Here is a 12,138-nt window from a genome sequence, read left to right on the forward strand (position 1 = left end):
CTGTAAAGTTCAGCTGCTTTGATAAAAGCTGGCAGGAAAGAAAACTGTTGCGTCACTGAGTAAAATTCATCTTTATTTTGTTGTTTCCCTTTAAATCAAAACAGTTTCACATTTAGCATGAAAGTAAATCAACAGACAGACTGGCAACATGCTAACCTCCATGACAACCAGGAGAGGCAGTGTGATTGGGTGAGGTTGAGATGTTAATCTCCATGACAACCAGGAGGGGCAGTGTGGTTGGCTGAGGTCAAGCAGAGTCTTTTCAAAACATAGAGAGAGCTGATTGGCTGGCAGTAAAAAAATAAAATTATACAGCAGCATGGAGATCCCTGCAGGAGGGGAGGTAAAGGTGGGGTGGGGGGGTTAGAGGTCAGGGTGTGTGTGGGAGTGTGTGTAGGGGTGGGGGCGGGTGGGGGCGGGGTCAGTAGGGTTGTCTCTTGAGGAACCTGGTGAACATGGCAAAGGCAGCTGCTGGTTTATCTGATGGAACCATGTGACCTGAACCCTGGAGGAGGACAGAGGTCAAAGGTCAGAGCCAAGATCATCAAACTGAGCATGTGCAGAAGTGTCCGGATGATCCAAGTATGTACCTTGACGGTGAGGAAGGCGATGTTGTCAAATTCTTTGACGAAGCCCCCGACCTGTCGACCGTCCACGTCGTCATAGAGCCATGGACGCCTCTGGACCTCCACCTGAGAATCAGAAACACGGGTCAAAAGCTGGGGGGGGGGGCTCATGATAAATAAATAGTTTACTTACGTGCTGCTGCAAAGACTCCACGAACCACTCGTCCCCCATGAAGTTGCAGGCCATGTCGACGTCGCCGTTGTAGATCAGGACCCGGTACTTCTGCACAGAACCAAAACACTCTGGGTCAACAGGGTCAAGTCTGACACCACGAACCTTTCAACATTTATAGAGGGTGGGGTTCAGGGTCTGGGTCACTGACCAGAGCAGAAAGCAGCGCCAGATACTGCTTCTTGACATCCATGAAGATCCGGACGTAGTTCAGGTTGACCTCAGAGCTGCAACAAGAATATCAGGATGTCACTGTCCAATCACAACAGAACCAGAAACCAAGAATCAGAACCATGGTACCTGCAGATGGACCAGTCCAGAGCCTTGGGGCTGATGTGCAGAGCTTTCTTCACGTAAGGGTTATTCAGGTAGAGGGAGGAGGGGGTGGAGTTGGTGCAGGGGGGGTCCAGACGAGCCTTCCCGTGTTGAGATGCTAAACTCAGGAACCTCTACAAACCAAAGAGAAACCAGGTGAACGTCCGTGACCAGGAGGAGGGACTCTGACGTCCGGAAGTGGGACTCACCTGGTTCCAGATCCGGGTCTGTGGGTGGTTGAGGAACCAGTTCCCCAGGTCTCTGATGACGAGCTGCCCCTCCTCAACACTGACAACCAACACATGATCAATAACAGACCAGGGTCAAGGGTCAAGGGTCAAAGGTCAAAGGTCTTACCTGACCCTCTCATGGACGCCACCTGGACAAGATGCATACAGGTTGTAGATGTTCAGTCCGGAACTGTACACGATGGTCTGGACCTCCGACAGCTGCAGAGGACACACAGCTGAGACAACCAGGACAGAACAGAGGGACAGACGGACAAAGGGACAGGCCCAGAATGGACGGACTCACGCTGTTGGTGCAGTTGGGGTTCTTGTTGCTGTAAAAGTCACATTTGGCGTTGACGCAGCAGAAAGTCTGGAGCTCGGTCCACAGCTGGAGGCCCAGGAGGCCGTGGTAGTAGGCGAAGTACACCAGAGAGTTATCGTTGAGCTCGTAGCTCGACATCCCGTTACCCACAGCAACACCCTGCAGGCAGGACAAGGTGGGACATAGTGGGACATAGTGGGACAAAGTGGGACAAGGTAGGACATGGTGGGACATGGTGGGACATGGTGGGACATGGTGGGACATGGTGGGACATTGTGGGACAAGGTGGGACATGGTAGGACATGGTGGGACATGGTGGGATAAGGTAGGGCATGGTGGGACATGGTGGGACATGGTGGGATAAGGTGGGACATGGTGGGACAAGGTGGGACAAGGTGGGACAAGGTGGGACAAGGTGGGATAAGGTGGGACAAGGTGGGACAAGGTGGGACAAGGTAGGGCAAGGTGGGACAAGGTGGGGCATGGTGGGACATGGTGGGACATGGTAGGGTATGGTAGGGTATGGTGGGACATGGTGGGACAAGGTGGGACAAGGTGGGACAAGGTGGGACACTTCAGTAGAGCTCTGGGAGCTGACATCACCCTGCGCCGTTAATCCGAACGCGTTCATATTGGCAGGAAACTCTTCTCTGATGACTATTCAGTTGACAACTGCGAGCAACTAACTACTCACGATGAGAAAGAAAAACAGTTACTTGTTATTGCGATTACGTTACTGTACAAATTACAACGCACAACGATTAGCTCGTTATGTTATGCTGCCGTTACGACAGAGACGCCGTTTTTAAACGACAAACTCCTTATACTGAACAGTAAACTCCTGCCAATATGGCGGCATCGCCAAAAAAGTAATATGAGCTCCATATCCCTGCCTGTACTACTCTCCTCACTGGTGTGTAGTACCTGTAGTACTAGTACCCGTAGTGCTGCAGTACCTGCAGGTTGAGGCTGGCGTCCTCCATCACCCTCATTGCCAGTGTGGGGATGTAGATTCCTCCATAACTCTCTCCAGTCAGGAACAGCTGGTTGCTGCTGAACTCCGGAAACAGGCGGAGGAACTGCTTCAGAGCCAAGTAGTTGTTCATGGACACCTGCAGAGAAAACCACACCTGAACACACCTGAACACACCTGAACACCCGCGAGCCAATCAGGAGGCAAGTTTCCAGCACAGACCTCTGTGTCATTGGTGACGTAGTTCTTATCATCAGAGTACGAGAAGCCGACGCCTGCTGGAGACTCCAGGTACAACATGTTGGCAATCTGCAGGTCAGCAGGGAACAGTCAGAAAACGAACAGTCAGACTGAGAACAGTCAGACTGAGAACAGTCAGAGAACAAACAGTCAGACAGGGAACACTCAGACAGGGAACAGCCAGACAGGGAACAGTCAGAAAACGAACAGTCAGACAGGGAACAGTCAGAGAACAGACAGTCAGAATGAGAACAGTCAGAGAACAAACAGTCAGACAGGAAGCAGTGAGAGAACAGACAGTCAGAAAACGAACAGTCAGACAGGGAACAGTCAGACAGGGAACAGTCAGAAAACGAACAGTCAGACAGGGAACAGTCAGAGAACAGACAGTCGGACTGAGAACAGTCAAACAGGGAGCAGTCATAGAACGAACAGTCAGACAGGGCACAGTCAGAAAACAGACAGTCAGAAAACGAATAGTCAGACAGGGAACAGTCAGAAAACGAACAGTCAGAGAACGAACAGTCAGACAGGGAACAGTCAGAGAACAGACAGTCAGACTGAGAACAGTCAGACAGGAAGCAGTCAGAGAACAGACAGTCGGACTGAGAGCAGTCAGACAGTGAGCAGTCATAGAACGAACAGTCAGACTGAGAACAGTTAGACAGGAAACAGTCAGAAAACAGACAGTCAGAAAACGAACAGTCAGACAGGGAACAGTCAGAAAACGAACAGTCAGACAGGGAGCAGTCATAGAACGAACAGTCAGACAGGGAACAGTCAGAAAACAGACAGTCAGAAAACAAACGGTCAGAGAACGAACAGTCAGAGAATGAACAGTCAGAGAACAGACAGTCAGACTGAGAACAGTCAGTAAACAGACAGTCAGAAAACAAATGGTCAGAGAACGAACCGTCAGAGAACGAACAGTCAGACAGGGAACAGTCAGAGAACAGACAGACTGAGAACAGTCAGACAGGGAACAGTCATAGAACAAACAGTCAGACAGGGAGCAGTCAGAGAACAGACAGTCAGACTGAGGACAGTCAGAGAACAAACAGTCAGACAGAACAGTCAGGCAGGGAACAGCCTGACAAGGAGCAGTCAGCCCGGAAACAATCAGGCAGACAGGAAACAGTCAGACATGCATGGAAAAGTCAGGCAACGAACAGTTGGACAGACAGGGAATAGTCGGACATGGTAACATGGTGTTGTACCTTGTTCCATGAGTAGGGGTTGTACTGCAGTGTCGCTCCATCATCCTGGATCTGAAACAGGTAAGAGCAGGTAAGGGGCGGAGTCACAGGTTATTTAGTTGGGGCCACAGGTAAAAGCAGGTAAGGGGCGGAGTCACAGGTTATTTAGTTGGGGCCACAGGTAAAAGCAGGTCAGGGGCGGAGTCACAGGTTATTTACCAGGAAAGGTCCGTGTTCGGTCAGCAGTCCGTCCAGAGAGCTGCATCCAGGACCTCCGTTCAGCCACAACACCAGCGGGTCAGAGGACGGCTTGTTCTGGGACTCCACGAACCTGGAGACAACAAGACGCAGGGCACTGACTGGACAGGTGTCTCCTTCCCCCTCAGGTGTCTCCGTCCCCCCTCCCCTCAGGTGTCTCCGTCCCCCCCCCCCCCCAGGCGTCCCCCTCCCTCAGGTGTCTCCGTCCCCCCCCCCCCAGGCGTCCCCCTCGCCTCAGATGTCTCCGTCCCCCTCCCCCCAGGCGTCCCCCCCCCCCTCAGGTGTGTCTAGTACTGACCAGTAGTGCAGGTGTTTGCCATCGGCCACGTCCAGGTATCCTGAGTATTGTTTGAAGCTCGGTTGTTTCTGGAGACCAGGCAGGTAAGTCACCTGATCAGCCTGTGGAGCCGCATGAGCGGCGAGCGCACAAACCAGGAAGTAACACAACAACACCTGCATCTAAAGTGGACATAGTCAGACAGGTAAATTAATCAGTGACATCATCAGACAGGTAAATTAATCTGTTAGATTCACTGAAATAAATCATTAAACCAGTTTGTTTGATTCATTTTAGTTTGAGGAAGTGACTAGTTTTATTCTGATCACGGGTTCAAACCCGGAAACATATGACAGCGTGACCAAATCCACGGAGATTTTTAGAAAGTCGAGTTTGTGAGTGACTGTGAATGGCCCGGACTCATCACTAGAGGGTTCTGGTTCTGGTTCGAGTCACAGTGTCTGGCTTTGATTCAGCTCATCAGTTCGGAGAAACGTTAAACTCTAAAACTAATTTCTGAACGGAGTTTGTCGGAACCCGAAGAAGAGCACAGAGCCAGAATGAGTTCAGTTCAAATCAAACCATAAAGTTACTTCGATTTGATCAACTTCAGTTAGTTTAAACCCGGAAGTGGGTTGTCTCTGGGTTAGCTCTGTGTTAGCTCTGTGTTAGCTCTGGCTAATGGCTTAAAGCGAGTAAAGGCGAGTAAAGGCGAACGTACTTGTGAACGGCCCGTGGTCTATTTACAGATAATTGTCTCACCTCGTCTGAGTCCACCTGGTCTGAGACTCCACAGAGAACTGGAAATCATGTGACAATAAACCACATATCACGTGACTGGAGTCAGCGTCACGTGACTGAAGCAGGTCTTTTTTTAAAAAAAAAACTTTATTAATAATTACAATCCAGTTCAATGATTCACGAGGCGGCTACAGACGTTAGAGAAAACACTTCAGAATATCTTATTCCACAAATCCGTTTATAAATGAATAAATCCAAAGTCACATCATTGCAATGTCTCATAGTTTTAATATGTTGCTTCCAAGATGGTTTTTGTTTAGTGTGTCTGATGTTTGGCTAAAGAGATAATCAGACTATGAACACATAGACGCAGAAGTAAAAAGCCAGTTGCAGATATCTTCCAATAATTTGGTAGAAAAGGGACCAGAATAAATGAAAAGCATGTTCAGTGTGTTCGTTACAGAAAGAGCAGTTTACATCTAGATCTTCTTAGAATCTTAATGGTTAATTAATGAATTACTAATTAACGGTGCATTCACTGACTCTCTGGGCCATCAGGGACAGGAACTAACAAGTCATCTACACATCAACAGAACCAGAACTAGAACCAGGGACAGATCCAGACCTGACCTGGTCAGATAGTGAGTTTTATCCTGCATAGATATATATCCACTAGAAGCTGCATTCTGGCTGGTCAGAGGTTTTTACCAGTTTATCAGACTGTAGTCAGACACTAAAATGACTCATTTACAGACGTTCCCATGAAAGATGTTTTATATTATTTAACCTTTATGGACGTGAATGTATCTCTAAAGTTTATGTAAATTAAGCTATTGTATCTTGTTGGGCCACTTGGGCGCGGGAGCGTTGACGCATGGTTCCGATGGACAGAGACAGTGAAGGCATCTTGTGTTTATATCTGTGTATTTCAGCCATGTGAGCTCATTGGCTGCAGACCTTTAATTACCTGGTAACCGTGGAAATAAAAAACAATGAAGTGGATCAAACTGAGAAAACTTTATTAAAAAACAACTCAGGAGGTAAACAATCTGTACAACATGTGGAAGAGGGGGCGGAGCTTCTCCAGGGCAGAGGGGGCGGTTTCATCCCGGGGGGGGTGGAGCTTCTCTAGGGTCGAGGGGGGGGTCTCATCCCGGGAGGGGGTGGTCCTGAAATGGCAGGGAGGTCACACAGTCAGTTTACATACTGGGTTTGATCGTCTCCATGGTAACCTCTGGCTTACCTCTCATGCCAGGGGGAGGCGGCCTCATGCCTGGGGGGGGCATGCCCATTGGAGCTCCTCGACCTGGAGGCATCCCCATCGGGGGGCCCATGGGGGGCCGCATGCCGGGAGGGGGGCCCATCATACCTGAGGAGGGCGGAGCCAGGTGAGCGCCATGACCGAGTCCAGAAAGTCCATCAACAAGGTGCAACATGACTTACCTGGAGGGGGGGCTCCTCGTCCCATGGGGGGCGGAGCTCCTCGCCCAGGTGGGTACTGGGTGGGGGCCCCGGCGATGCTGGCGCCCGCTGCTGCTGCTGCAACTGTTCCTCTTCCCTGGGGGGTCATCACCTGGACAAACACAGGTCGTCATCAGCAGCTGTACCCCCCCCCCCTCCCCTCCCCGCCCCATACTGTTACCATGGTTACCTGCTGGGAAGGGCCGCCCACCCCTCTGACAGGCCCCGCCAGTCCAGCGGGGGCCTGAGGCATCGGAGCTCCTGCAGGGACGCCGCGACCCGCCGCCCGGCCCACGCCAGGACCTCCGGCCACGCCCGCCAGCGGCACCCTGGCGATCCCCGTCTGAAACAGGAAACGGTTGTTAGGCTCTACTGAGCGTGCCCAGAACACCCCATCAATGGCTGCAGCCTTACATCTTTAGGAGGGGGGCCCTCCACCGTCATGGACACCAGGTTCTCCCCCCTCAGCAGGACCAGGCCCAGAACCCTCTTCTCCTCGCGCTCCGGCTGCTTCGAGTTCTTGGGCCTGACGGAGACGTCACAACGTTATCGCACAACAAAGACGGGCGGGACACGGGCGGGACACAGGAGGGAGGACGCGGGACACAGGAGGGAGGACACGGGACACAGGAGGGAGGAGGGAGGACACGGGCGGGAGGACACGGGCGGGAGGACACGGGCGGGAGGACGGGGGAAAGGGGGGACACAGGCGGGGACACAGGGTGGACCTACATGATCGGGAGGACACAGGCGGGAGGACACAGGCGGGAGGAGGGAGGACACAGGCGGGAGGACACAGGCGGGAGGACACAGGCGGGAGGACACAGGCGGGAGGAGGGAGGACACAGGCGGGACACAGGCGGGAGGACACAGGCGGGAGGACACTGGACCTACTTGATCTTCCTGAACTCGTCGCAGTCGCACAGGATCAGGTTCATGTGTTTGTCGAAGGCCTTGAAGGTGCCGATGAAGATGCGTCCGTCCTGGAGGATGCACCTCATCCTGAAGTCGATGTGCTGCAGCATCTTACTGCTCTTTCCCACCGTCTGAGACACATCACACCGTCACATCCCCTCCTTCCTCTGACTCCTCGCTAAATTAACTTTTATTTCATAAATAGGAGGCAGCACATTACGACGCTCATTTCACAGCGTGAAGCTTCAGGCGCGGACACTTGAGTTATTGCGTTAATCGGACTCTAACAGAACTTCATGTAAACACGTTACTACGATTAAAATCCGATGGAAACACAGATAATGCGACTGGAATCGAAGTTTCATCGTATGATGCGTGTGCGCATGCTCCACCACCGCTGCACTGGCGCGTGACCCCGGAACAAACGCGTCCATGAAGCCGATCGCAGAAGAAGAAGAAGAAGAAGAAGAGAAACGGAGGCGTCTGAGGGACAGCGCGGATCTTACCTGCACCAGAAGTAGCGCGAACATTACGTACAAGATTAAAAATGTTCTATTATCCGTCTGGTTGTTGTTTAAATGTCTGACACATGAACGACTCTAGTTTATTATATCACGTAATAGATCAACCAGAAATCGGGCCGTATTAACGTGGTATTAACCCGCTGAAAAGACACGTGTCGCCCCCTAGTGTGGAGGAGGAGAACAGTTATTAGATTTTCTCCGCTGCATGTAAACTGGGACAAGGACTGTAGTCAGAAAGTAGAGTTTAGAGCAAAGCTCCATTAAACTCTGCATGTAAACGCTCTGAATGATTCTCACATGAAGACGAAGCTGCTTTCTGACCAACTTCACTCTTGTTTTGTTGAGATGTGCTGATGTGCTCTACTGACAGATCCGGGAGCTCAAGATATTATTAATAATGAGCTCTAGATGTTATAATTAATGAGCTCTAATTATTATAATTAATGAGCTCTAGATGTTATAATTAATGAGCTCTAGATCGTAACCTTACACATTTTACCGCCTCCCAGATAAAGCGTCTTTGGATATTTAGAAAAGCGCGATATAAAACCGATGCATTATTATTAATCTGTTCAATTTACTCAAGACGGAAGCGTTTAAATCTCTTTTATATTTATATTTCTTTGGAGAAACATTGATCCTCTCTCATCTCAGTCCGTAAGCTCCGTGTTTTAAAACTAACAGAAACCGTAGCCGGTAACTAGCCGGTAACTAGCCGGTAACTAGCCGGTAAGCTAACGGCTAGCAGAGACACCGGAGGCCTCCCCCGGTAAACTACCGGCCTCCGGTGGTCGGGCAGGCGGACAGAGCCGATAATAAACCGGAGAAAACGATTATTGGTCTGATTTGTGATCGATTAAGCTCAGACCTGCAGCTCGACATCGACGTCCATCAAACGTTCATTCAAACCGCCGCCACCGTTCGTATAAACCGTAAACCGGAGAAATACGGAGCTCGGTTGACCGACCGGGCGGCGGAGCCGCGGTCCGGTTCACACTCACCATGTCTGCGGTTCTGATGGCTCCGATTCTCCACGGATTCACCGAACAAACCAAAAATATTCACCCGCGGAGCTCCCGCCGGGGCGTCTTTATCAGGGGGGACAGGAAATGACGCAAAGCTTGTGTGTCGCAGCGGAAGTGTCCCGTCTGGAACTACGGAAGCTCAAAAGAGTTCCGACCTATCCAGCGTAAAGTTCGATGGGAGTCAAAAGTAGCGTCATACAGTTCTGTACACACACATTTATATGGCAGCAGGTTCTCTGGCCTGTAGCTGGACTGAGGAATATGTGTCTGTAGCAGAAGGAAGAGTTACAGGCAGATACTGACCCATCATCAACGCCTCCAAGGAGGAGGAGGACGGGCCCAGATTCATTCTACAGCAGGACAACGAGCCCAAACATCCAGCTAAAAACTATCTTCACAGGAAAGAAGACGAAGTCCTGAAGTGGTGGCATTGGAGGCCTGGTTCATAGAACTACAGTACGTCTGTGCTTCAGGACTCAGGGCAGATGGAGACGCTCCGTTTACATCCCTCCATCAGCGACAAGGAAACATGTGACACCATCCATCAAATCTTTTGATTACACCATTAATTTCTCTTGTGGATCATTAAAGTCATCCACAGAAGATCTGGGGTAAGTTCTCCAAGTAGTTTGGAACAACCTACTAGTCGAGTTCCTTCAAGAACTGTTTCCAAGTGGACCTAGAAGAACTGATGCTGTCTGGAAGATGAAGGGGGCCACACTCCTCTTCTGTTCATTCATGATGGAAATAAACTATTACAGTTCTTCTCAGTTGCTTTGGTATATTTCTTAAATCGTCCTCGACATTTGCAAAACAGTAAGTGCATTTCTCAAAACAATTTGTACAAATAGCAAAACACCATGAATTACCTGCAAAAGCTGCTCTTTGCTCAAAATCCTTGGTTCATCTGTCAAAAGTAAATATCCGTGTCAATGACCATGTCAGTGCCATGAGAACAACAAGTCCTTGTGTCATTGTGTACGGATAAAACAGGCAGATTGCTTAGTCATGTTGTCAGTACAACAGTGGACGCTCTGATCTAAACTCTGGCTAAAGGTTCAATGACAGTTATTGTAAATTGTAGGTTAAACCTTAGTGTATGTGGGAGTTTGAGTGCAAGAGACTGGACAAGATTCACATTTATCCTTTTATTGTTTGTACTGTAATTTGTTGACAGACCTGCTGCGATGTCATCACACGCTGCATCCATGGCAACCACACAGGTCATCCGTGTACGTGGCTGTTGATCATATACTTTCCATCTCCATGCTGAGGAAAATGCCTCCATGCGATTAAGGAATGGGGAGTAGGGTGAGAGGAACTCCTTCAGCATCCTGTTGTGGGCCGCGAACCATTACCTGATGATGCTGGAGCGATGGAAACTGACATTGTTCCAAACTATCACATACTTTGACAGGTCATCTTCAATCTGGCCGCTCTTCTCCAGGGATGAGATCCTGTAGAGAGAGTTCCTATGAGGTGACAAGATGCTCTGCATCGTTTGGCCCAATAATGGGAATATGCGTCAGCACCATTCCCAGAGATGGCAGCAGCAACGGTCAATTCAATCCAGTCTTATTTATATAGAACCAATAACAACACAAACCGTCTGAAGACGCTTCACAAAAACCAGCCTGAAACCTCCAGAGCAGCCTGAGGGAAAAACTCCCTTTAACAGGAGGAAACCTGGAGCAGAACCAGCTCATATGGAGGAACCATCTGCTGAAGACCAGCCGGGTAGAACCAGAGCCGGGTAGAACCAGAGCCGGGTAGAACCAGAGCCGGGTAGAACCAGAGAAGATAGAGAGAAGAAGAACAGGAGATGACCTGACACATCACCACAGCTCTGTGGCTGGTGATATTTCTACCTTCAGCTTCATCCATGTAGATGAAGCCGTGCGGTGGTTCACTTATAGTTCTAATATACGCTTTATCCAGAAGACACAAAATGAGTTTGATGGAGAACATACATTTTCCTTTTGGGCGAGATACAGTTACAGCGAATGTATACAGCACATATTGCATCTTCTGTTCTACAGCCATAGCAAATGTGTAAAAGTCACAGTTACTGTGTTGTACTATACGATGTTGTGTTTACTGTGAGGTACAGGTGCTCCATGCTCATACATGTGTTACCTGCACATACAGGTAGCAGCTCCTTCACTCTGTCACCGTTTCTTTCAAATGGAACAGTGTTTATTTGGTGTCTTCAGCTCCCTGACACTGACTGAGATGAGATGCTGACTGTGTGGATGTTATCAGACATGTTGGTGGGACTCTGCATCTCCCTTAGTCTTATGGCATCGTTTTCTACAACCATGGTGCAAATAGCCTCCACCTGTTCAGGTGTGAAAAGGGGCGTGTCCCCCCCTGTGAAGTAAAGGGTGAACTAACGCAAAACACAACATTTAGTAAGATAAAATGTCATTGTTTACGTAAAGTACACTTACTGTATATAGTAATTCCTAATGTAGGAATCCTGTAATACTGTATGAAGCATTACAGAAAGTATAAAGTATTACAGCACAGCGCCTTAGATTAGATTAGATTAGATTAGATTAAATTAGATTAGATTAGATTAGATTAAATTAGATTAGATTAGATTAGATTAAATTAGATTAAATTAGATTAGATTAGATTAGATTAGATTAGATTAGATTAGATTAGATTAGATTAGATTAAATTAGATTAGATCAAATCAAATCAAATCAAATCAAATCAAATCAAATGAGATTAGATTAGATTAGATCAGATCAGATCAGATCAGATCAGATTAGATTAGATTAGATTAGATTAGATTAGATCAGATCAGATCAGATCAGATCAGATCAGATCAGATCAGATTAGATTAGATTATGTACCT

General features: G+C 48.9%; 2 protein-coding genes across 3 annotated transcripts; both read right to left on the minus strand.

Annotated features, from left to right (window-relative positions):
• Positions 1–52: 52 nt before the first annotated feature.
• On the minus strand, positions 53–5,467 carry ctsa (cathepsin A). Of its 2 annotated transcripts, none has more exons than XM_047583675.1 (14): positions 5,372–5,467; positions 4,631–4,791; positions 4,294–4,405; positions 4,096–4,146; positions 2,861–2,947; positions 2,622–2,777; positions 1,648–1,824; positions 1,471–1,562; positions 1,323–1,401; positions 1,099–1,247; positions 950–1,025; positions 760–849; positions 591–692; positions 53–505 (listed from the first exon to the last, which is right to left on the minus strand). In XM_047583675.1, the coding sequence occupies exons 2-14, from the start codon at positions 4,789–4,791 to the stop codon at positions 422–424; spliced, it is 1,416 nt and encodes a 471-aa protein (XP_047439631.1). In that variant the 5' UTR covers positions 5,372–5,467; the 3' UTR covers positions 53–421. The 2 variants fall into 2 exon arrangements, with proteins under 2 accessions (XP_047439631.1, XP_047439632.1); XM_047583676.1 differs by having other exon boundaries at positions 5,331–5,398.
• Positions 5,468–6,348: 881 nt separating this feature from the next.
• Positions 6,349–9,409, minus strand: snrpb (small nuclear ribonucleoprotein polypeptides B and B1). The gene is made up of 7 exons (XM_047583677.1): positions 9,252–9,409; positions 7,706–7,857; positions 7,226–7,337; positions 7,002–7,154; positions 6,794–6,923; positions 6,594–6,719; positions 6,349–6,519 (listed from the first exon to the last, which is right to left on the minus strand). Exons 1-7 carry the CDS (start codon positions 9,252–9,254, stop codon positions 6,479–6,481), a joined length of 717 nt encoding a protein of 238 aa, XP_047439633.1. The 5' UTR covers positions 9,255–9,409; the 3' UTR covers positions 6,349–6,478.
• Positions 9,410–12,138: the final 2,729 nt, after the last annotated feature.

The sequence above is a fragment of the Mugil cephalus genome, chromosome 4 (genome assembly GCF_022458985.1).
Source record: "Mugil cephalus isolate CIBA_MC_2020 chromosome 4, CIBA_Mcephalus_1.1, whole genome shotgun sequence".
NCBI classification, from domain to species: Eukaryota; Metazoa; Chordata; class Actinopteri; order Mugiliformes; family Mugilidae; genus Mugil; species Mugil cephalus.